This window comes from Colletes gigas, unplaced genomic scaffold, assembly GCF_013123115.1.
Source record: "Colletes gigas isolate AHSC1104 unplaced genomic scaffold, ASM1312311v1 Colletes_gigas_Sc00014, whole genome shotgun sequence".
NCBI classification, from domain to species: Eukaryota; Metazoa; Arthropoda; class Insecta; order Hymenoptera; family Colletidae; genus Colletes; species Colletes gigas.
Genome location: NW_025106643.1, coordinates 479,236 through 501,447, shown reverse-complemented (window position 1 = coordinate 501,447; position 22,212 = coordinate 479,236). Strand labels below are relative to the sequence as shown.

The 22,212-nt window shown below is 40.0% G+C and overlaps 1 protein-coding gene across 1 annotated transcript in view; it reads right to left on the bottom strand.

Moving 5' to 3' along the window:
- Positions 1–20,226: 20,226 nt before the first annotated feature.
- LOC122399671 (helix-loop-helix protein 11) overlaps positions 20,227–22,212 on the bottom strand; it is a 99,574-nt gene continuing 97,588 nt past the window's right edge. The window contains exons 4-6 of the mRNA XM_043400516.1: positions 21,868–22,133; positions 21,334–21,788; positions 20,227–21,055 (exon numbers count right to left, since the gene is read on the bottom strand). Coding sequence (XP_043256451.1) covers positions 20,728–21,055; positions 21,334–21,788; positions 21,868–22,133 — 1,049 coding nt within the window. The 3' untranslated portion in view covers positions 20,227–20,727. The remainder of the gene's footprint in view (positions 21,056–21,333; positions 21,789–21,867; positions 22,134–22,212) is intronic.

Here is a 22,212-nt window from a genome sequence, read left to right as displayed (position 1 = left end):
TGATAAGGTATATACGGTTTTCCTATCGACAACTAAATGCTTCTAGAAGCTATTACTACGTTTCATTACTCTCTACCGGTATTTTCGTTTAACATTAATACGTTTCTATTACGAATGCAGTCGTCATCGCGAAAATAATTGAATCATTTTCGCGCTTTTTCTCAGATATCTAGTTGTCGTCAATTGTCGTTATGTCTTACTCATTTCGTACGACATACATATTTCGGATTTAATTTTTGTTTAATTACGATATAGGTACATTTATTCTAATACATTTGATTTTATGTTTTATTTCTGTTACACAGTCTAATTGAAATCCGAATAGGAGAATGCTACCGACAATCAATCGCCGCCATGTTACTTCGAAAACACAAATCGAATGAATTTCTAATAACGTGTAAGTATGATACAGAATTTTATAACAAATTAGTGTTACGATTAAACAAGAAAAAATTAACGATTAAACAAGAATTGTCTAACAAATTACTGTGTTACGATTAAACAAGACGAAATAGAACAGCACAGTTGTTTCTTATATTTTCTGTCCTCTTTTACAGACTCAAGACATCACATTACCAGATTTATGAACCTGGAGAACTTCTTGGGCGACTTTGGTGATGATTTCTACTGGATGACATCGTACTGCATCGTACTGGTCGTCCAGGTACTGCATTCTACATAATGAGTGAGTTGCATGCCAATTTTTGTTCCTCTGGTCCTCAATCATGTCGAAGGACAAAAAGGTCCGAATCGACACGAGTGACCAGTTGTATACGTGTTATCTTTGGCAAGTATAATGACCGCGGGTATAAATCGTACCCGTGAGTAGTAACATTTACTGATATTTTTTAGTTTAGGCTAGAGTCTTCTTGTACTTCGTGTTTTTTAAATATCATAAATAAATGCTTCACAGAGTAACAAATAATTTTTAATACGAACATTTATAAATGAAAATATATTAAATATTTTCATCATATGATTGAGTATCTAGGTGTTCAAATATGAATATTAATTATTTATTAACTTTATTATAAAAAGATGATTTTACAATATCATGTACAAGAAGACAATTCGCAACTGGTAGATTTTTTACTCAAAGTAACAAGCATTTGATACTTTTTTGATTCTTTTTAAATTTACTTTGACAACAAAATCGACCGAGAATATTTGAATATTTGAATTAATAATACAATAAATTTATTTAGACGATATATCGAAATGTTTTACAGTATATTATTTTATCATAACATCTTAATTAAAGCTTTTCCTTTCAAATATTTAAATTCCAATTAAAATAACTTTCTTTAATAATGGAATTTTTCATAGTTCCATATATTAATATTAATATATTTTAGTTTTAATACATCACAAATAAAGGGCTGAGAATTAAATAAAATATACCACCGTTTCTGTTATTTATTAACCACTCTTTCTAGTTTAGGATTTTCAGGATACTTTTCCGTGTTCGTTGCCTGAACTCATCCAAGTGCCCAGGTGCTACTTGGGTGAGCGATGACAACGGGCACGATGACATAGTTTGTAAGATTTATAATAATAATCAATATGTGAGCGGCTGACACTGCTAGTGAATCGTGCACGACGTACTGTCCACATGTGTGTGTGTGTGGTTAGGTCGTGGAAGTACGTCGTTTAACAATTTACATACAGAATTTTATAACATTAGATTCCTATCAATTATAACAATAATATTAAATTTCTATTTACAAAAAAAAACAGAACTTTTTAACGAGGCCTCAAACAACAAATTGGTATCTTGATTTTCATCTTATTTTGGCCTCTAGAATCTCCTATTAATATTTTTCCTCGAGGTGGCCGAACACCCTCTATGTATACAGTATATTTTATTAAAGATTATATTACATAGAGTAAAACGTTTTATATAAATATTTAATTATATAATAAATTTGCGCAATGGTCACTAGTCTTTGTCAGTCGATTTCAGGAAATGGTACGTACCTTTAGAGTGTGAATGTTTGCAATATTCGGGTGTCGGAGGAACCCCGGGGAGTCCTCTCTAGTTTAGGTCGCGCCCGAATATTATGCGTGAGAACCGTGGAGTGTTTGTTTGCGAGAATGAGTTTTGCAATTTTTTAAATATAGGGTTAGGTAGGTAGGTAACTTTTTCTCTGGTGTGTGTGCGCTTAATCTAAGTAGGTAGGGTCAGGGCAGGACTGTCCACATTAGTAATTCGGGTAGGCACGTTTTCGCGTGGCAGTTCTGTTCCTGTAGTTACGATTTCGAGAGTAGAAATCTTGCTGATTCAAACGGTGCACTTGTGCTGTTTGTTTCGGCTTTATTTTCGACTCCTCGAATCGCGCGACTCTTAAAGTCGCTCTCTCGCGCTCGCGGTCGTGATTAGGTCTCTTTCGAAACGTTCGTCGGGCTCGAGATTCACCACGTATGCTCTTCCAACAATTCGTGCATTGTTGGAAGACTACGAATTGCACAAAACCTCGAGCCCTGTCTTTCGTAAGTTTCAGGCGTCGGCAGGACCGCCGAAGAAAGAAAAGGCTCTCAATGAGCTGAAGAGGCCCTGACAAACTGTTTCAAGAGTGGGCTGCAACAAATGGTTTTTCATCTTCATCTTCGGATGAGAATGGAAAGTCATTCATGTTACTACTTTGTCATTATACTTGCCTGTAGTTGTAGTAATTGTAGTTTTTCAGATGGTACTTGTACCACAACGCCCAGTGTTGGGCAAATTGCGGGTTGCATTAGCGTTGCGAATTACGAATGTTAATCGCGTTTGTTTCCAAGATAGCGTTGCGAATAATTTGAACTTCTCCCGATTACATTTAGAGTTGCGTACGGTGAATACTTTTCGCGTTTGTTTTTCAGGGTAGTGTCACGAATAAAAACTGATCACGGTTTGCTATTAGCGTTGCGATATATGCATATTATTCGCGATTGTTTGCCCAGATATTGTTGCAAATAAATTGCATTAATTTTATAGTTACATTTAGAGTTGCGAAGTATGAGAATTTTTCGCGTTCGCTTTTCAGCCGAGTCTTCAGGAATTACGAGTCGTAATTCTCCACAGTCTGAAACGACTGTACTGCAGCATGATTACGGTTAGTATTGCACATTATTTAACATGGACACACGTGATTTTATTAGGGTTGCGAATAACGATGCGCCCTACGTGGCTGCTCTCGGGAAATTCTTCATTTTTATCTTTTGTTAAATAATAAATTAGAGTTGCGTATAACGAAGCGCCCTACGTGGCAGCTCTCGGGAGATTTTTCATTTTATATTTTATGAATTAGTGTTGCGATATGAAAAATGGTCCATTTACAAGTTTGTCTTGAAGTGGAGAATAATTTTTTTATTATGGACAGTATTTCTTATGTTTGTCAATGGAAATAACTGTTCGAGGAGGTAATAAATTAGGAGTGGATACGAAATACAGAAGACGGCCTAACATTGTTTATTACTTTTTTGTATTCAAGGTATCTCGAATTAATAATACAAGCAATAATATAATCAAAGTTTATGAATAAAAAGCGATGAAACTAAACATCAGACGTTACACCTCATTCGTTATTGGTCACATTGTCTCATTCTCGAATGATTGATTTTATTCGCATATTTACGGTTCTTCTGTTTTTCTCATTCATTCATTCTCTTTCTCTCTATCTCACATTAATAATTTGTACTTCTCTATTGGCGCAATCCCTTGCCTCTCTAGTTTCTAAGAAACCGGTCGATTGCTTCACCAACGTCGACAGATTTGCGAGGTTTTACTATACGTTATTTTTTTTTTTTTTTTACCACGATAATAATGTTTGCGAAACGATGCGACACGATTCGCGTGGATTACAGTCTTCAGCCTCGATCGACAAACGAATTCGAAATTCGCGACGAATCGACGAGGGTGGAGGATTCTGTAGTACACGAACGAAGAATCCCAATTTTCACGATTAAGACATCGGAGTTTCAAGGGAATTCCTCTTTCAGAACGAATCTAAGATCAACAAGCATTCGACGTTGTCGAATTCGGTTTTCGTATTCGTTTTTTTCTTGTCGCTAGGATTTTTCGAGCATCCGCGAGCGAGAAAAACGAATAAGTACGAGAAAATAAATCGAGTCGCATCGTTACGAAGATTGTTACGCCGACGACGACGAAGCGTCTTCGTCGTCGTCGTCGTCCACGTTAACGCGTTTCGGCTCAATAAAATCTGGTTGATTAACAGTAAAATGAACGTTAGTCGTAATAATTCATTCTTTTTTTTTTTATCAGTCGATAATTATACATCGTGTTTCAATGGATGGTTATTCGGGAATATACAAAGTACGTAGAAAAAGAAGGGAAAATAAAACGTCGTCCTATGAATGAAAATACTTCGCCTTCGTGAATACGTGAACGTATCGCGTATAATAGCTAAATAGAACGCACACCAGCGATTACAAGACACCCTCTTATCGGGAAAATGATGAATTCAATGCGTGGACATAACCAGTGCAGTTGAACGGAGATTCAAGATGAAGGGCGACGAGGATCAATATTTATGAATATTTTAACCCTTTCGCTGCTATAGATGCTTTGTTTCATTTTTACAATGTCGAAAGAAGGGTGATAAACAACAGAGTTGTTTCTCAGCATTGGTCATTATTCTCGAATTTGTCCCATCCTTGTTCGATGGGAATTTAGAGCGTGAAAGATGATCGATAAAGAGATTGATCCTCGGACCGCACGAAAATGCATAAAACATGCGCGATAATATCGAGGTGCGTTGAAATCGCCAGTAAGCGTAATCGATGGGAACCTCCAGTTTAATATTCTCGTTACCTTTAATCGTAATGTATCGTTACAATGTATTCGTATAACAATAAAGTAATATGCAAATAGTTATGAAGACTTCTTTCCTCGAAGGTGACTGCTCGTCTGGGCGCGTTCCGTGCATCGCGCGAGTAGAATTTTACGTGTAACAATAAAACATTGCACTTTTTTTTTTACCTGTCTTCGTATAACTATTGTGTTTCCTCTGTTTCTTCGTGTTTCGTTTTTCTATTTCTATCTATCGTTTGCTTGTTTCTTTCTTTTTTTTTTTTTGACAGCGATTTTCTCGCGACGATTTAATAACTGATCGACGCGGTGCAACGTTTCATCGCCGTCTATATAATAATACGCTATTTAATATAATAAATTATCTTTCATATATATATAATACGTTATCACGGTGAGATAACGTATTATTTCGAATAGTATTCTTCGCGACGCGAGTTTGTAGCCGGGTTCGCGCGTCTACGAAAATCGAGTCGTTTTCTCGCGAGTTCGTCTCCCCCGCTCTCTTTCACTTCTAACATTTAATCAAAATGATTTGTATAAATGCTTGCTCGTTGAAAAAAAAATTATTCGACCTATTGTTGGCCGATGCAAGCGAGTCTTCATTTCGATCGAAGCCTTGGATCGATCAGTTTCGGTCCTCGTCAGCGAAGAATCGATAGTAAAAATAATATGTATGTTTATCAAGTACAGATACATATTTCTTAAAAATAATATATATATATACACACATTTATTGCTTTTAAGAGTTGAATTCCCATTAGAAACGCGATTATTTAGGTAATTATTGGTATTTTTTTTTAACAAAAAGTGTAGAGACTACATACGTGAATTTTTTCCAAACAAATGTGTTTCGTTCTTTCACACATAGAAAACAAATTAAATAAAATAGCAGAATGGCAACATTTTAAAAAAGAACGGATAAAAAATTGAAGATTTAGACATCGTCTCGCCGGTCCCAAAAAACAATTATTCGACAGGCTTTTGAAAATCTTTAATAACATCACTTTTCAAAAGAAAAGTTCTAAAATATCCTCATCTCCATTAGAGTCCTGACTCCTTCGGCAATTTTTTATATATCAGCATAAAATTTGTAGGATATGTTTTCAAGGATATATGCGTTTAGAAAATTCGATAAAAAAGAAAATGGATTCTTTGAACGTTCTTAATGAGAATCATCCCTTAAGAAATTACATCTTTACCTGATAGGCATTATTATCGATTCTCATCGAAGAGGATCAAACTTGGTTGGAAGCTTCGAACGAAACGAAGACTCGATCGTGTCGTCTAATAATACGTCTAATAATCTTTCGAACATTTAACCGCGTATCTTTCTCCGTTCTTCTTCTTTTACGTATATAGATTCGACGACGGAGACGTTTCGAACGTCCCGACGTCATTTTGGAAACGACCGGACTTCGAACCCGTCGCGTTTGCACGAAACATCCGCTCCGAGCTTCTTCCGACGTGTTTTCTATCCGTCGATATACAATAGTAACCAAATACAGCTTAAGTCTATCGACTCGAGCGAACGGGATAATCGCTACACGCGTCTTAACTCCTCGCGGATCGTCATTGTTCACTGTCGTCAGGGATGGGGCACATTCGAACGATTTTGTACTTGAAACGCATCGAAAATACAGAATAGGTATGTTCAGTGTTTTGGAACTAAACGTTTCGAGTCTCATCACCGAAAGAGTTAAACGTTTAGAAAGTATAGTACGACAGTAAGCTTCGTCGTTCGCCAAATTTGGAAGAGTTAAGACAACAAGAACAAACGGAATGCAACGTCGATCTGTTTTTGTCGAGGTTCGCTCGAGTCGTTTCGGTGCAGTCGGTGTGTTTCGCTTCTTTTTTTTTCTTTTATATAATAATTACGCTTAAAGTATACCATTTTCGCTCACACTGTCGTAAACACACGCGTTCTCTCTCTCTTTCATCTATCTTCTTCTCTCCGTCTCTGCTTCTCCACGCTAATTCTATCTAACATCACGTTCGTTCTTCGATATCCACTTGTTTTCATCGTTTCGAAGAAGGAACGCGGCTTTGGGATACCTCTGGTTTCCTTAAACGTTACGTTATATTTTACGTCGCGAATAACGGTTTCGACGATACTCTTTAATACTTTGATGACTGGAGTGGTTATCCTCGTTGGAAGTCAGTAGCTCGTTTGAAAGAAACGTTCGACGATAAGGATGCAAATTATGGCTGGAGAGAATGCCCCTGGTTGTAGTTGAGATTTTATGATCAGAATTATTGGAAATGGTTGATTCGATAAGAAAAGTCGTGACTTAATATCACGTTAACACGCACCTTAACACTGAGGCCATAACCGTAAAAACAGAATTGAATAAACGGATACAAGTATCATCCCACCCCCTATTTTTCGAGCATCAAATCTGCTGAAAGTTCCTACTAAAATCTTATAATTTTCTTATTCTCTTTTTCTAACTACCCACAATAAAAATGCGTGGTTCGAACGCCTACCCTCCTCGTCGTTAATTAATTTCTCTTGAGAAACTCGACATTGGATCCTGCCTGACCCTCGTCCCCACCCCCACTTCTTTGCACGATTCGAACAATTTGCATTATTCACGAACACATTTGCTCGCAATTCGCGAAACATTCAATAGGAAAATTCTTACTATAGTCGCAACGAACTCGACTGATCGATAAAGGTCGCTTCTCCGGCTACGAATCGCACCACTTTGCTTTCGGGGCATCCAAAAAATACAGTGGTGGTGGGGGGGGTAACCTCTCAGTGACCTTGAACAGCAAAACGATTCCGATTCGACTATATTAATTTCTAACAAAATCATTTCTCCTCGAAGTAAACTATTTTACCTTCGTTTCTTATGAATTATTTTTCAACCGAACAGCGCGCTCCGTTTTAATTCAGTCATCGCGGCCTCTCGTCACCCTCGTTAAATTAGATAATTTATTTCCGTCGATTTTTCGTTTGCCTCTCCACGAGCACAACAAACTTGTACGTGATTTGTTCAGCGGTACGAGTTTCGTTGTATACAAGTTCGCGAGGGACGCGGTATACAAGCGATAAATTACTATTGTTTCGCGTTGATCTACGCGAGATAGTGCTGCAGACTGACGAAACGAAAAGAAAATAACGAACATAATGACAACGGTAAGCTTCGTATTCGAGCAATGTAAACACATCACAGAGAATTATGTTTTAATTTCCTCCCACTCCTACACACCCTCTGACACCCTTCTAGTTATCCTTTTGTTCGTTCCACAGTATCGATCATCGTCACGTTTAATGTAAAATAAAATTCGGGTTGCATTCTTCTCGAAACTAGTATTTCAGGTCGAAATAAAATCGTCAACAAAGCTATCGCTCGGTACGAAGGGATAAGGTTACTGTATGTTTTCATTCGTTTAACGTTTAGAAACATCGACACGATCGTAATAAATTCTTCATCGGATTCCTCGATCCCCTCCTTCACGAAAGAGCAGATTTTGGCTTTCTCGTTGTTCGTGGATCTTCTATTATAAAATTTGGAAATACAAATATCGAGTTAGAAAAATCGTACTGTTAGAAATTTGAACCAGAGTTGAAGTATGCTCGAAACGAAATAGAAATCGACAAACATGTCTCGAGTGTTCGCGTGTACGCGATGAATTTAGAGTTAGGCTGAGACTATTCGAACAATTATTCGAATATTTCGTAGGTATTTGATATGCCACGAATAAACATCAAATTTCTTGATATTCGAACGTTATTATTTAAATACGGACGTATCCGTACATTTCCACCATTCGAATAACGCGTATGCCGACGATCAATTTAATTATTATACCGTGTTTCATCCATTCGACGAATCAAAGTTTGAAAATACATTAACATCAATGTACGCTTCTTCGATTCGTCTGGATTGTGTATACGATAATGGGATCGATTTTTACTTGTAACAATATACAGAATAAACAATTGCAAATTATTATACTATTAAATAAATGTGTAAATTCTGAAAGCTTGGTATATAAAATATTGAATTGAAGATAATTATAATGCTTATTATTTACGAATGAACAAATAGTCCCAGCTATAATTTCGAGTTAAACTGTCAAAGGTTCAGAGTTGATCGAATTTCACTGATTTCAATTTCTTTTCGAGGCGATCAAAACGACAGTCTTTCTAGATATGCGCGAACTCCGAGGCGTTTCCTCTGTTAAAAATTTACTAGTCCTTTTCTCTCTATTTCTAAACGACACGAGTCTCGTCTAACTACCGAACATCGATTATTAATTGTTATTCCTACGTGGGGGCACTAAATTCCCAGTGAATTCGACAGAAGTTTCAATCGATCATCGAACGCGATTAAATTTCCGAGCACACACGCACGCATGCTTTCGTCTATTCTTTTTTTTTGTTTTATATTTTCTTTATTTTTTTCAGTTTTCGTTTAGGATGCACGGTAGAAAATCGAGAATCTTCTCGTGGCATCTCGCACATCGATTAGAATACTGTTCGACGAACAGCGACCCGAATGACAATATGCCTTTGCTAAAAGAAAATTTTAATACAAAGTATATAAAATAAATATACCGATAAATAGTATTTACTATCAAAGAATAATTTCAAGCGATCAGTAATTTTTAGAAAGACAGTTCTGAATTCAATTTAAAGTTATTAAAAATTTTAAGCATTCAATTATATAATCGATATTCAATATAATATATATTAATAAATTAATAAATATAATTTTCTTTAAATCTGTAAATGAAAGAAGTCGGTCAGTCTTTTCTTAAAAAAGTAATGACAACTGTTCTGTGTGAAATTTTCAGGCGAATATAATTCGATTCAAAATTGTCCGCCATTTGTTAAGGATATTATTAGTAAGAAATCACTAAAATGAATGGTCAAGAAGTTTCCAAAACAATACCGCAGTACCGTTACGAATTTATTTTCCTTTTTTGCGTGAACAAGTGACAAAAAAAACATATTAACAGAAAATAATATTTACGAAACAAATAAATAAAACTGAAAACGTTCTCGAGGGTTTCGAGCCTCGACTCTGGTATCGATTACAAATAAAATTCGAGAAGTTCCTGGGATCAAGGTACACAATTGTTCCGAAATAAAACGAAAAAGAAACGCGTTCCACGTTGTTACGACAGTATTCTCTCCGCTGTGCGATGTTTCTCGTTCGACGCTTTTGGCTCGTGAAACGTTGCTTTGCTTAAAATTCAGTCGCAGCCACGAACTTTAGAGTCTCGATAGAAGGTTACACCTTCCTACAAAAAAAAATATAAGGGAATCGCAATTTTCAAAGTATCAGATTGTTCCCTTAACGTCGAAAGACAGAAGAGAATGCGAAAAGTTAATCAGTTCGCGATCTATCGACTCGACAAAATGCTACAAAAATGATCGTTCGATCGAAGTGTTAATAATAATTAATGGAAACAGTGCACACGTTTCGACACTCATCCCGTTTCTCTCTCTTTTCCTCTGTACACACACACTCAGTCCGTTTTATCAGTTTTCTTCATTTTGTCGGTTACTTCGAGACGGGCACAATTTCTTTTTGATTAACCAAAGACACTCATTCGTTCCAAATGAAATAATTTGTTCTACAGTTGGAATCTATTATCTTCGACGAATAACGAATAAATACTTGTGTTTTCATTCGTGTGAAAAATTTTGCCCGTCTCTGGCGGTTACAAACGAGTATATTTGACTTAATGGCAGTCTGTTCTTACGATATAGGCGGCATTTGCATTTGTTTTTTCTTCACCAATTCGTTTTTCGAAAATGCAAGACGCAGCCCGAACTTGAGGAACTTTTTTCTTTCATTCTATCGTTTTCCTTTTGTTTAAAACGATAAATTCTCGACGATTTATTCTGTTTCGAGCGCGTGACTCTTCCCATAGGCGCGATAAAACCTCGATCGACCGAATTCGTTTCGATTATCATTGCTTTTCTCGGCTCCGTAAATGAAATTTATTTACCTCGAAGTCTTACGCGGAGCTATCGAGCATTAATTCGAATCCAAGTTACTTTCTTGTTGCTGGTCGTCTATTCTGCTATACTTTAACATTTATAGTATTACAATATTGTATAAATAGTAGAATAGCTAAATTTAACGTCGATTTAATAATCGATTCGTTTACAAAACGATAGTTCGCTCTCTACTTGCGCGAATGCAAAAAGCGCTCATACGTTTCATCGTTCGGGACTTTTTTTATTCTTTGGAATATTCAGTGGAATTTTGTCGACTAGAATATCGCGAAAAAGTCGTTGCATCGTCACTTAAGAGTCATTAGCGACTGGTTACTTACTAGTTAACACGTTTACTAACCAGAGATGGGCAAGATTTTTCTCTAAATAAAAGAACAAACAACCGTTTATTATTTCTCGATGATATTTTTAATGTTTCTTTTCTATTAACGACAAAATTATTTTCGTTAATAAAAGCGTTTAAGATGTCTGTCGTGGTCCTCGAAATAATTTCGACGTTTTTCTTGTTGGATTGTACAAACGTATAAAATAAAGCAATTCCAAAGCACCGGTCAGAACCGGTGCTTGTAAATACTACAAACTGGAATGTTTGGTCGAATAAACGTCACGAATGAATTTCTACGCGTTGGTCTTTTTGATTATCTATTATTCGAATAAAATTTTACCCATCTCTGCTCGTAAAAGACTGCTCGACGTTATCAACGATGATTGTTTATTTTATGTCTGTATGAAGGAATGAAATGTGAACTATACACCAGAGTTACATACATGCGATACGTTATTTAGAATATTTAAAATATAGAAAAATTGAAGAAATTACTTATTTAATATTTCCTTAGGTATAGTTATCACTGAAATCAGTCAATTGTTATATTTCTGGCGCGCTATAAATGAATTCTGGTCCACTGCGCGTCGATGGGATTGTCCGAAAGAGTTTTAAAGAAATCCGTTGCTCGATCAATCGATTCGAGCAATCGAGGTTCTACCGCGTTTCGAGTTCTTCTCGAATTCTATCGCGCGATACGATAATTTTACAGTAGCATTTCTCAGTCGATAATACTATTACAATGTCTTCGCGAAACTTTGAGATCTTATCTCTCATTTTCTGCTTCGAAAACAATCGTGTTGATCTCGTCAGAATTGGCGCCGTTTTCTTGTTTACTCCGACGCGGGAATAGAGATGTAATTCGTTAGTGAAATTTAATGGTCCATGTGTTCGGTAAATGCTAATTAACGTCTGGAGCAGTGATTCTTAATTGAACATCGATAAAAGGATAATTCTTGCGACAAAAGAATTTACTTGAACGGCAGTTTAATAGCTGTAAATTTTGTGCCAGACCTTGTGTACTTAAAACGTGTCGTCAAACTTTTTATATCCAAGTTACAATTAACAATTAACAATTCGTAATTCACAAGGCAATGCTGTGAACCTATCTCTGTTCAAACCACTTCAAACATGTTCGTTTCGCGTACAAGTTTCAAATAAAACATTTTCGAATCCACGTTCGACGCGTTGATCGTCGAATAATTTCTAATTTAAAGAGTGTCATTGCTTGAAAAAGATCATTTCCATCATAGAATTATAGGATTGTTTACAAGATACCTTTTCATAACTACAAACAGTAGAATACGTCCATAAAATCGTGACGAGATTATTTAAAAACATTTTAATATTCCTAAACATTCCCTATACAAATACCTATCGAAAAGAAGTAAATGTTCAAGCAGAGAGCAAACAATCGGCAAAGTTCGACCCAAACAGGTAAAAATAACCGAATCGAATCCGCGAAAGGCTAAATTAATTCGGCCAAAATGTGATTTACGCGTACGCGAATAATGCCCAACTCTGTTCCGACGACTGGCGCTCGCCAGTATGGTTGTTTCCGGATGATTTCAACAGTTTGACTTCGTATGAAGAGGAAAAAGAACTGTATTTCATCTCAGTAGTTTCAGAAAACATCTTGATCGCTCTACAAATTACAAGTACTCGGCGAACATACACGCACACGCACACAGGTACACGTACACGTTACACATACACACACAGACACGGGGCTAATCAAACGCTGAACGAAGACCAGTTTCTCTCGCGCCCTCGCTTCTACACGCTACTTCAGTTCTGTTCTCGAAAAGAAATGCATTTTTTCCGGAACCTACTCGCTATACTCTAATCAACCGTTCCGCTACTACCTTTAATTACTCGCTAGACCACTTTTTCTCTGTTTCTATCATTCTTCGTCAGTGCCAGGAACGAGGAACCCGTGGTAATTTTAACACAGTGTACTGTGCGTTCACGAGAAATTGGTCATCTTCTCGCGGACGCACAGTACATTTGATCATCCTTTAAGAGGAATTCGGCAAGTGACACGCGGCCAATCTAATTCACAAAGGTTTCCCATTCCTGCGTGAGACTTTTGCAGTAGTATATCGCGTATCTCGCGCTCCCTTTTTCTCCGTTCGGCTGTCGCTCAGCATCGGGGTCGCGATTTTTATCATCCTACGACTTACGTTATACACAGTGCTTTATTTTTTTCCGTTGTCCCTCGGGCCCGTGGCGACCGAAAGCACGATGCTATAGAAAAATAGAATACGAGCAATCGGTCAGTTAATTTCGTCGCTTTAGCCGAGGCACACAGCGGCCGCTTCTCTCTCGAGGTATTCGCGTAGCTCAGAAAATATTGCTCCTTTCGAAATCTTACGACGATTCAAATTTATTTTGGTTTATTTAAGGCTGGTATACTATTTATAAATATCTTTTTAAAATCTCGTTATATTTTCGACAAAACAAACTGACGTTACATTACAAAAGAAAATAATACTTGATCTAGGTGCAGGCACGAAAGGGTCGTTAATGCGTACTTAGGAGCGTTTAATACTAGCGAGGTTGATTAAAATGCGCAATATTTTCTGGGACACGTTGATAATTGGTCTGGACGTCAAGACACAACGAGTTCCTGGGCCGCTCGAAGTAAGCGGAAACGAGAGTCTTCCTTTTCCATTGGAAGACAGTCCGTTCGCGCCACAGACGATCGAGAAGCGCAGCTTTCAGTCGCCATTTGCCGCATAAGGGGTACAAATCGAGTTAGCCTTAAACAGTAAACTTGTCATCTAGTTAATTTATACTCGCTCGCTATCCGCACAGCCACGCTCGCCTAAACATTAAAAGGATTCTTCGTCTTCGTCTTCGTCTTCCGCCACGTCGTTCGCTGCTTCCCTTTCCGGTGTTTCGCGCAATATAAACGCCAGAGACGGACATCATTTTATTCGCGTAACAGAGACGATTTTTCCCCCACCCATTCGTTTAATATAATTTCAGATCTTTCCTCGTCGAAAGTTGTCCCCTACTCGTTATTCGAGATCTTTTTGTTCGATTAAAAATCTTGCCCGTCTCTGATACACACGCACACGTGCATTCACACGCTCACACATTCGCGCACCCACACTTTCTCTCTCTTTGTTAGCGTTTCTTTAGCAACTAGCCGTGATTCTTCGCGCGAACCGTTAGTTTTCCTTTTTTTTTTTTGTTTATTCTCTTTCTTAACGAAACTGTAAAGAAGTTATAGGAGCCATTGTTTTCGCGTATATATTTCTATATATATGTATATATAATTTATATATAGTCAACGATAAAAAAAGAAACTCGCCTCGATCGGGACCGCCCCGATCGAGCGTCATTATCGCGGTGACAAAGATCTTCTTTTTTTTTTTTTCACTTATTTCATATGCCATTCTTTATCGAAGCGTCGGAAACGTCGAATTCCGAAGCGGTGGTTCCAAAACGTATTCCTCGTTGAAAAGTCGGCGCGAAACGCGGTGTATAGAACCTGTCGCGACCAAAACACCGCATCGAAAATCCGTCGTTTCTTCGTCGTCGCTGTTTCATTTCTCCCTAACTTTCTTCTTCTTCTTTTTTTTTTTCTTTTTTTGCATTTTTGTGTCTTTTTAACTCTTCTTGCTCGAACCATCCGACCGTACGTGACGCGCAAAAGATCGGTAAGAATCTGGGAGTCGGAGAGAGGCTTCGTTCGCTCAGCAGGGATTTGCGAGAACTTAGTTTAGAAATTCGTAAAAAGATTCGCGTTCGCCACGTACGCTGATCGTCGCGATATGCTGACGTGTATCCCCGGCGAACAACGAGAAATTCGTTTCCGTCTGAACAGAGACGGGCAACATCCTTTTATTCGAACAACAATACGAACACCGTGCAGCCATTTTGTTCGCGACGTTCGTCACCATCGAACGGGTTATTCGAAAACCTTTCGCTCGTTCGATGCGAAACAATAATTTTATTTTACAAGTCGGATAGGAATTTTCATCGAACTTTGTACGTTGTTCGAAAATTGTTACGCCCGGCGACAAGAATCTTGTCCGTCTCTGTCAGCGTGTGACAGAAAAGACGCGGAAAAGAGAGAAGGACGAACGCGTCGCGTCTTTTTCTCTTTTCGAGATACACACACAGACCATGTACTACGCTAGAATAAATACGAAACCGTTCGTCGTTTAACCCTCCATCGCAACGATTTTTATTTTATCTTTCGAAAAGAAAGTATTTATGAATTAATTAACATTCGCTCTAAACGATAAGTGACTGAATCCGCGGGCCCGCTGTATGTATATTTGCCACCGCGCCAAATCCTATAGAATTTCCTAAACGAAATTTACAGGAATCGTTTATTTTATCGAGCTTCCCGGATCCGGGCAAATTTATGCGCTGGAGGGTTAAATGTTCTGCCCCGCCAGACGATAGGAATTTTCGTTCGTGGACGTCGAATACACGTCAACGTGTTCCCGTATAGGGAAACGCGTGATGGGACCGACCACCCACGCACCAGGTCACGAAGTTACAGTCTCTACGCGCTCTTATCGTCCCTGAAGACTTCGTTTCGACGTCTTTTCTTCGCGAACGAAAGGAACAGAAACCGGCTGTGCGCGCGCGCGTGTCTGTTTGTGACGAGTATACATGTGTGTTGAGTGTTTTTGTGCTAAATTTACACGTTTATATGTGAATACGACCAATGTAGATTACGCGTGTGTGTACGTGTCTGTCCGTGTGTACGCAAAGGATCGAAAAATCGTGTGAAAGACACGCGGAACGAGCAACTCCTATCTTTTTTTCGCCTAAACGCTCGTAAAGTAAATTGTGTGAACGCGCGTGTATGCGTGTATGCGTATGTGTGTATGTGTGTGTGTGTGCGTGTGCCTGTGTATCTATTTCTTTACTTATACGCGATGTATGCGCGCAATATTCTCGTATACATTGTACGCGCTTATCCACAAACACGTATGGAAGCGCTCGAAACATCGAAATATGCCAACACGTTCCTTGCCACGAGATCTTCGAAGTAATTTCTCTGTTAACGACATCTTAATTGTTTCGCGATTTCTGCATCTAAAGTTGAGAGTCGATGACACGGAGAACGACGTCTTTTCGCCGTCCAAAGCTGAAAGCCGATGACGTAGTTCTACGTCTTCATGATTCGAGCAATCATCTAATAATCGTACGCGTTGAGTGAGAAATCGTTGGTTGATCTTTAGCTCGCGGTAGTTAGCGCGTCAATCACTATGAAACGTTACAGTGTATGCGTGATTAATAGAGAGACGCGTCGACGCGTGCTCTGTTTGCAAATCACTCGAGATTTCTTTACGCAAATTAGAATGTCTTTTAAAGTAAAAGTATCTTTAACGCGTTAAATACGGATCACGCTTGTCTTCATAGATCACTAACGATGCATTAATAATAGATCAACCGTGACACAGAATATTTTTTTCATAACAATTGTACGAAAACATTTAATTTCCGACACATAATGCATCGATAGCAATTGGCAAGTCAGTTCTTAACGCGTTAAAATTGTTTAGTAACGAAAATAGCTATCCTTGAATTTTATCGAACCAGAACTGCTACTGCAAACAGAGAACCAATGTCAAGTAATTATAGAGACATTTACGCGGTATTTACAAACATTTGGTATAGAGGTTTTCGAGAAGATCGTGAAATATCAAAGATTCGAGACTTGGAGCAAACGATAGTAAATATTTTGGACTCTGTCCTAACTCGATTCTCGAAGAATCCTGTTCGATGTTCACCTTTGAAACATATAATCAGTGTCGTGTGTTTTTAACTTAATATTATCATAAGTTACGTACTTCGATTCTATAAAATGCCATCGTAGGTTACTTCGGTGCGTGGCAAGGAATGCGTTAACCCTCTATAATCCGGATTATTAGTGGTTTACGAAAACAATCGTACAATAGGGCATCGATGAACATTGAGAACAGAATATCAATTAAAAAGTTCAATCGTATTCGTCATACAGCGTAAGAAACTAAACCGGATCGATCGGTGGCTGCGTTTCTTTAGAGCCACAATGGCACACGTTGATAAAAAAAAAAAAGAAAAAGAACAAAATGAAATCAGACTTTGAAAATATAGATACACGAGTGCGCGACCTTTGTAGTCACGTAAGGTCAAAGAGGGTTAACGAAAAACCAAAAGGAAAAATGCGAGACGTACGCGTCGCGTGCACGTTCTACACCCCGGGAGGGTGGTTTCGATCGCGCGCATACACGCAACGACTGGGACTCGAAACGGGGATGGAACGTTAGGGGTTGACGATCGTTCGCGAAAGAAAGGCTGCGAGATTCGTTTGGAAAAATCGTCCAAGTTGGAGAAAAACTCGAAGAAAACGGGGAAAAACGAAAAAGATGATGGTAACGACCGAAGAAACTCGTGTCTCGACTTGTTAGGCCCTCGTGCGTCCTCGACATCGAGATTCCGTCGTACGGCGTCGTCCTCGAGAGGGACGCTCGTTCTCCGAACACATCCAAGACGCGTTAATTACACTTTGATCGCGAACCGTGTGATTCTCACCATCGGATCACGACCGCCTTTTCGTGCCTATCGCGAAACGTCATAAACGGGGGTGCGAAAAAAACGGATTGAAATAGTGGAAAGTCGTAGAAAAACGATGAACACGCAAAAAGGTTCGAACTAGGCACGAGAAAGCGATCGTTTTCTTTCGTCTATGTTATCTTTTTTTCTTTTCTTTTTCATTCGCAAGCTTATCCCTTTAACGTCGTACGCTCGTTTTAGGTAAATCACGTGTATAACGTATGCAACATCGCTAAATAGTATATATACACACAAGTACAGTTACGGATTAGCGTTCACATTTATCATACCGATAGACAATATTGATAACTTGGTTGTATTTTTCATCGTGTATTCGGCTAACAATTCCTACGTATTCTAACCGCTAAACGTTAACTAAAGTTGTTGCTTAACCATACACCTTGTTTATCATCGCTTATGCCTTGTGTCTCGCTTACTTCTCTTACGTACATACTTAAAACAAGTACCTAAAATTAATCCTTCGCGTAGGCATATATACTCTCATCGCGCTTCCGATCGACACCCGTTCTCGTGGAAAGAATTCTCTGTCGCCTAGGACGATACCGGACTCTTCGTTTTCGCCGATCGACAGAATCCGGTTCGTCCAACCAGCCGTATTATCGCACGTTAGAATTGGTCTATCGGATTATCGGTGATTATCAGTCCTTTAAAAATCGACGTCGTCGGCATACGAATCGGACGAAAAGGAAAATGAACGAAAACGATGGTAAAACGCGAACTCGAGCAACACACAAACGATAGAGATACGCGTGGAACGAAAACGGAAACGTTTGGCCGATCGATCCTCGCTCGATCGTTCCTACCCTCGAAAGGCACGAAAAAATCTTCAAACGTCGCGCTAGTTTCTCGTACGTTAACCCGTTAATCGTGCAAGACGAGCCAAATCGTCTACAAATTTAATTACATTTGTATACCGTTTCAAATAATACCATACTTTTCAGTACTATATTTTTTGGTAAAAGATAAAAAATAGAAGTCTCTTCTATCAGTTTGCAAAGTAAATTGTTCATACTTTTTCAAGAATAATTCGGACCTAAATTAATATAACTAAAGTTTCATTTATGGTCACGCTAAATCATAAGATACATTTTCTCGTTAGTTAGCTCGTCTGTTGCAAATTAACTTCACAATTAACGGATTAGTTCGACGGCAAACGCATCGGTTCGACGGTTGGTCGTGTAGAAAAAGGTTTGTCGGAAACTGTTCTGTAGATCGCATTTCCGGTGTCGCTTTTCTTTTTACAGCCTTCCGCGTGTCTCGATTGTTTCTTGTCTCGCGGAAGGATCGGGAAAAGGTTCGTTGTGTATTGAAAAAAATGACACGCGTCGGAAAAAAGTCGCTTCGCGAGCGACGCTGGGACGAATTATTATTGCGGAGGGGACGAACGATCTTTTCGATCGATCGATCGATCGGCCGCCATTGTCGCGCGCTGGCACTACGTGTCTACGAAGGAACAAAAAGTCTGGGTACTCGATATTTGGCACAGATTAAACGGAATTTCGGCCCGCGTGAGATAAAATTTGTCGTCGAAACAGGTGCACCTTAATGTGTGTCAAATATTAAGCATGCGTGTTTTTTGTGGCCGCGGTATTCGCGTACGCGTGTCGGATATCTGACCGTTTTCTTCTTTGTTTTAATCGTCCATTCTCTCGTTACAACAACGTTCGAAATAGTAACCCCCGTGCCCCGTGGTAAACGTCGAGAAGAAAAAGAAACTCGTGCGCGTCGGTCAAAAAGTAAATCATCGCCTGGCGTCGTCGTCAAGTGTATACTTTTCCATTATTTTTTGTTTTTTCATTAATCTCGTAACAATGTAAAAAAAGAACGTAAATAAGTTTTTATGTATATATATAATTATATATATATATATATATATATATTGTATATATTGTATATTGTATATATATATATCTATATACATACATATATATGTATATACACTGGAGGATCAATATGCATGTATATACGTATACATCGTGTGTATGCATGTATACATCGGTAGAATACATCGTACGCAGCCTTATAATCTAGGATTATTATTATTATTAATATTAATATTATTATTGTGGTAGCAAGTCGCTTAAGTTTAGAAAAATGAAAATCCCTTTCCCTCGTAACGCAACGAGAGAGAAAGCGCCCGCTTCGCTATCTCGATACGCGAAGGGAGTGAAATGGAGGGGGGACGAGGATGAACGGGGATGGGTGAACGGAGACTGAGAGATGATTTTGAACCCGGGTGGTGTGCAGCGGGATGGAGAATCGTTCGAGATTCGGGACGACGAAGTCGCGCGGATACGAGAAAATCGTGAACGACACACCGGAGAGGGGGATATAATATGTATATCGGTGGTATTTACAAGAAGTAAAAAGGGCGGGAGGGGGGTGGGGGCCAGAGAGGGGTGGGGGGTGGAGGGCTTAGAGGTGAAGAGACGTTTCGACGACTCGGTGGGCGAGGATCCTTTCGTCGAGCTTCGACATGGCCCCACCTTCGTTTCGAGTTCTATCCGTTGCAATTCAATTGCAACCGACTCGCCGACCGATACTCGATCCCGTCGATCGTTCATCGAACGGAAACAACAACAGGTTTATTTTTGTCTTTTTTTTTTTCAATTTCTTTTTTTTTTTTTGTTTTTTTATTTTTGTTTAAATTTGTTGGCGCGCATCGCGAACACGGATCGGACAACGGTCGAAACGAAGGCGGACGACGGGCAGTAGGAACATACGAAAACACCGGACCCAGACTCGTCGGAGGTCCGTTCGGTCGGTGATGAACGCCGAACGCAAAGGACGCCTTCCCGAGCGTCGATTTTTCGAGGATACGCGATTGTTGCCTCCGCGGCTCGAGCGTCCAAGATTTGGAACCGTTTCGTAACTGCGCCGGTGTGCACACTCGGGGGATAACACACGGTGGTGGTTGTCGCGTGTTCCTCTTGTCTGGGACGCGTCGCGGGAGGGTTAGTAGTTCGTTCCCGAGCGGAAGCCAGCCGGCATGCGCATTCAGTTCATCGATCGCGGGGCTCCTTTCGATCACGAGTGCTTCACCACGATCACGCCCGGTCGCTGCTGGGTCTGCTGCTGTCTGTGAAACTGGAGGAACTCGGCCTGCAGTAGCCGTTGCTTCGCCGTCGTCGGCGCGGACGTTGACGTGGACGACTTGGCCGTCGTCGGGCTCGCGGTTTGTTTGTTGGTCAACGCCAACGGCACGTCCTGCGCCGGCTCGTCGCTGAACAAATGGTCACCCTCGAGGTGACGTATCGCCTCGACGATCGTCTCCAGATTCTGCCGCGAGGTGTTCGCCAGATACAACCTCGCCTGCGGTGTGCCGTCGTCGAGCGAGTTCGACGGCGACGGCAACCTGTAATCAGAACGATCGTTCTTTTGGTAGGCGAATCGCTTCGAGCAGCCTCGTCTCGCGAGGTTACGCTCAAAACTATCGGTCTCCGACCGGACCAGTCGCTGGAATAATAACGATTCTTAAGATGAACGTCGCTCTGGGGGCGGATTTCTACGTCAGCAGATGTTTATATAGAGTTAAATGTCTATCAAAGATAGATAGCTGGATAGCACTTGGAGTCAAGATTGGGTCGTTAAAATATCCTTGATGATGAATTTCATAAAAATTTCTACACTTACCTCTCGACTTCGACCTTCGGTTCCGCTTTTATCGCCGCCTCCAGGACACTGGGTAGCCGTTGGGGTTCGGCAACCGGCGAGAACGGCCTGCTCGGGCTCGCGGTGATGTACTGGGGCGACGAGTTTTTGAATTCTCCTGTACTCGAAGCATACGTGACGCGACTCGACGAAGAGAACGAATCGGCGGTAGTTTGCTCCTCGATGGCAGTGAACGCCTGATTCTGGGTAAACGCGACGATCTTCGGGCTTCCTGGGCACATTACCTCCTCCTTGATGTCCTCCGGCACCATGTCGGCCGGCTGCGGCGACAAAGGCGGCGAACTCGGTTCCGGACTAGACGTTTCCACGGTTTGCGTCGAACCGACCGGTGGCAGAGACACCACTGAGACTACCTGGAGCGCGGCGACTGCTTCCTCGGTCTCCTGAGCGATCACGTTGTCCGTGTGTTCGATCACCTGCGCGTGGAAATGTGTGTCCAAAGCTTTGGAATTCGTTTCTTTAGTCCCTTACGATTATTACGAAACTGTACGATACCTCGTGTGGCTGATAAGTAATCAGTTGACTGTCCCGGAATCTTTCCGGGTAAAGTTGACTTTGTATAGCTCTCATCTGCTTCTCTAGATGCAACCTCGTGTGACGTTCCCTTTCCAACTGTCGTCTGAGCTCTACCACCTCGCTGTTGACCACCGAGTGTCCCTCTGTGGTCACCGTTATTACTGACAAGGGTTCGGGAGACATGCTGCCCAATCCCTCGTCACCACTCTCGCTAACGTGCATCGGTAGACTAACGACCACTCCTCCTGAAACAATATTCATTATTATGCTATCCCGAATACTTCCTGAAAAATAGTCCGCAACGCCTCGGCAGAGTGTTATCAC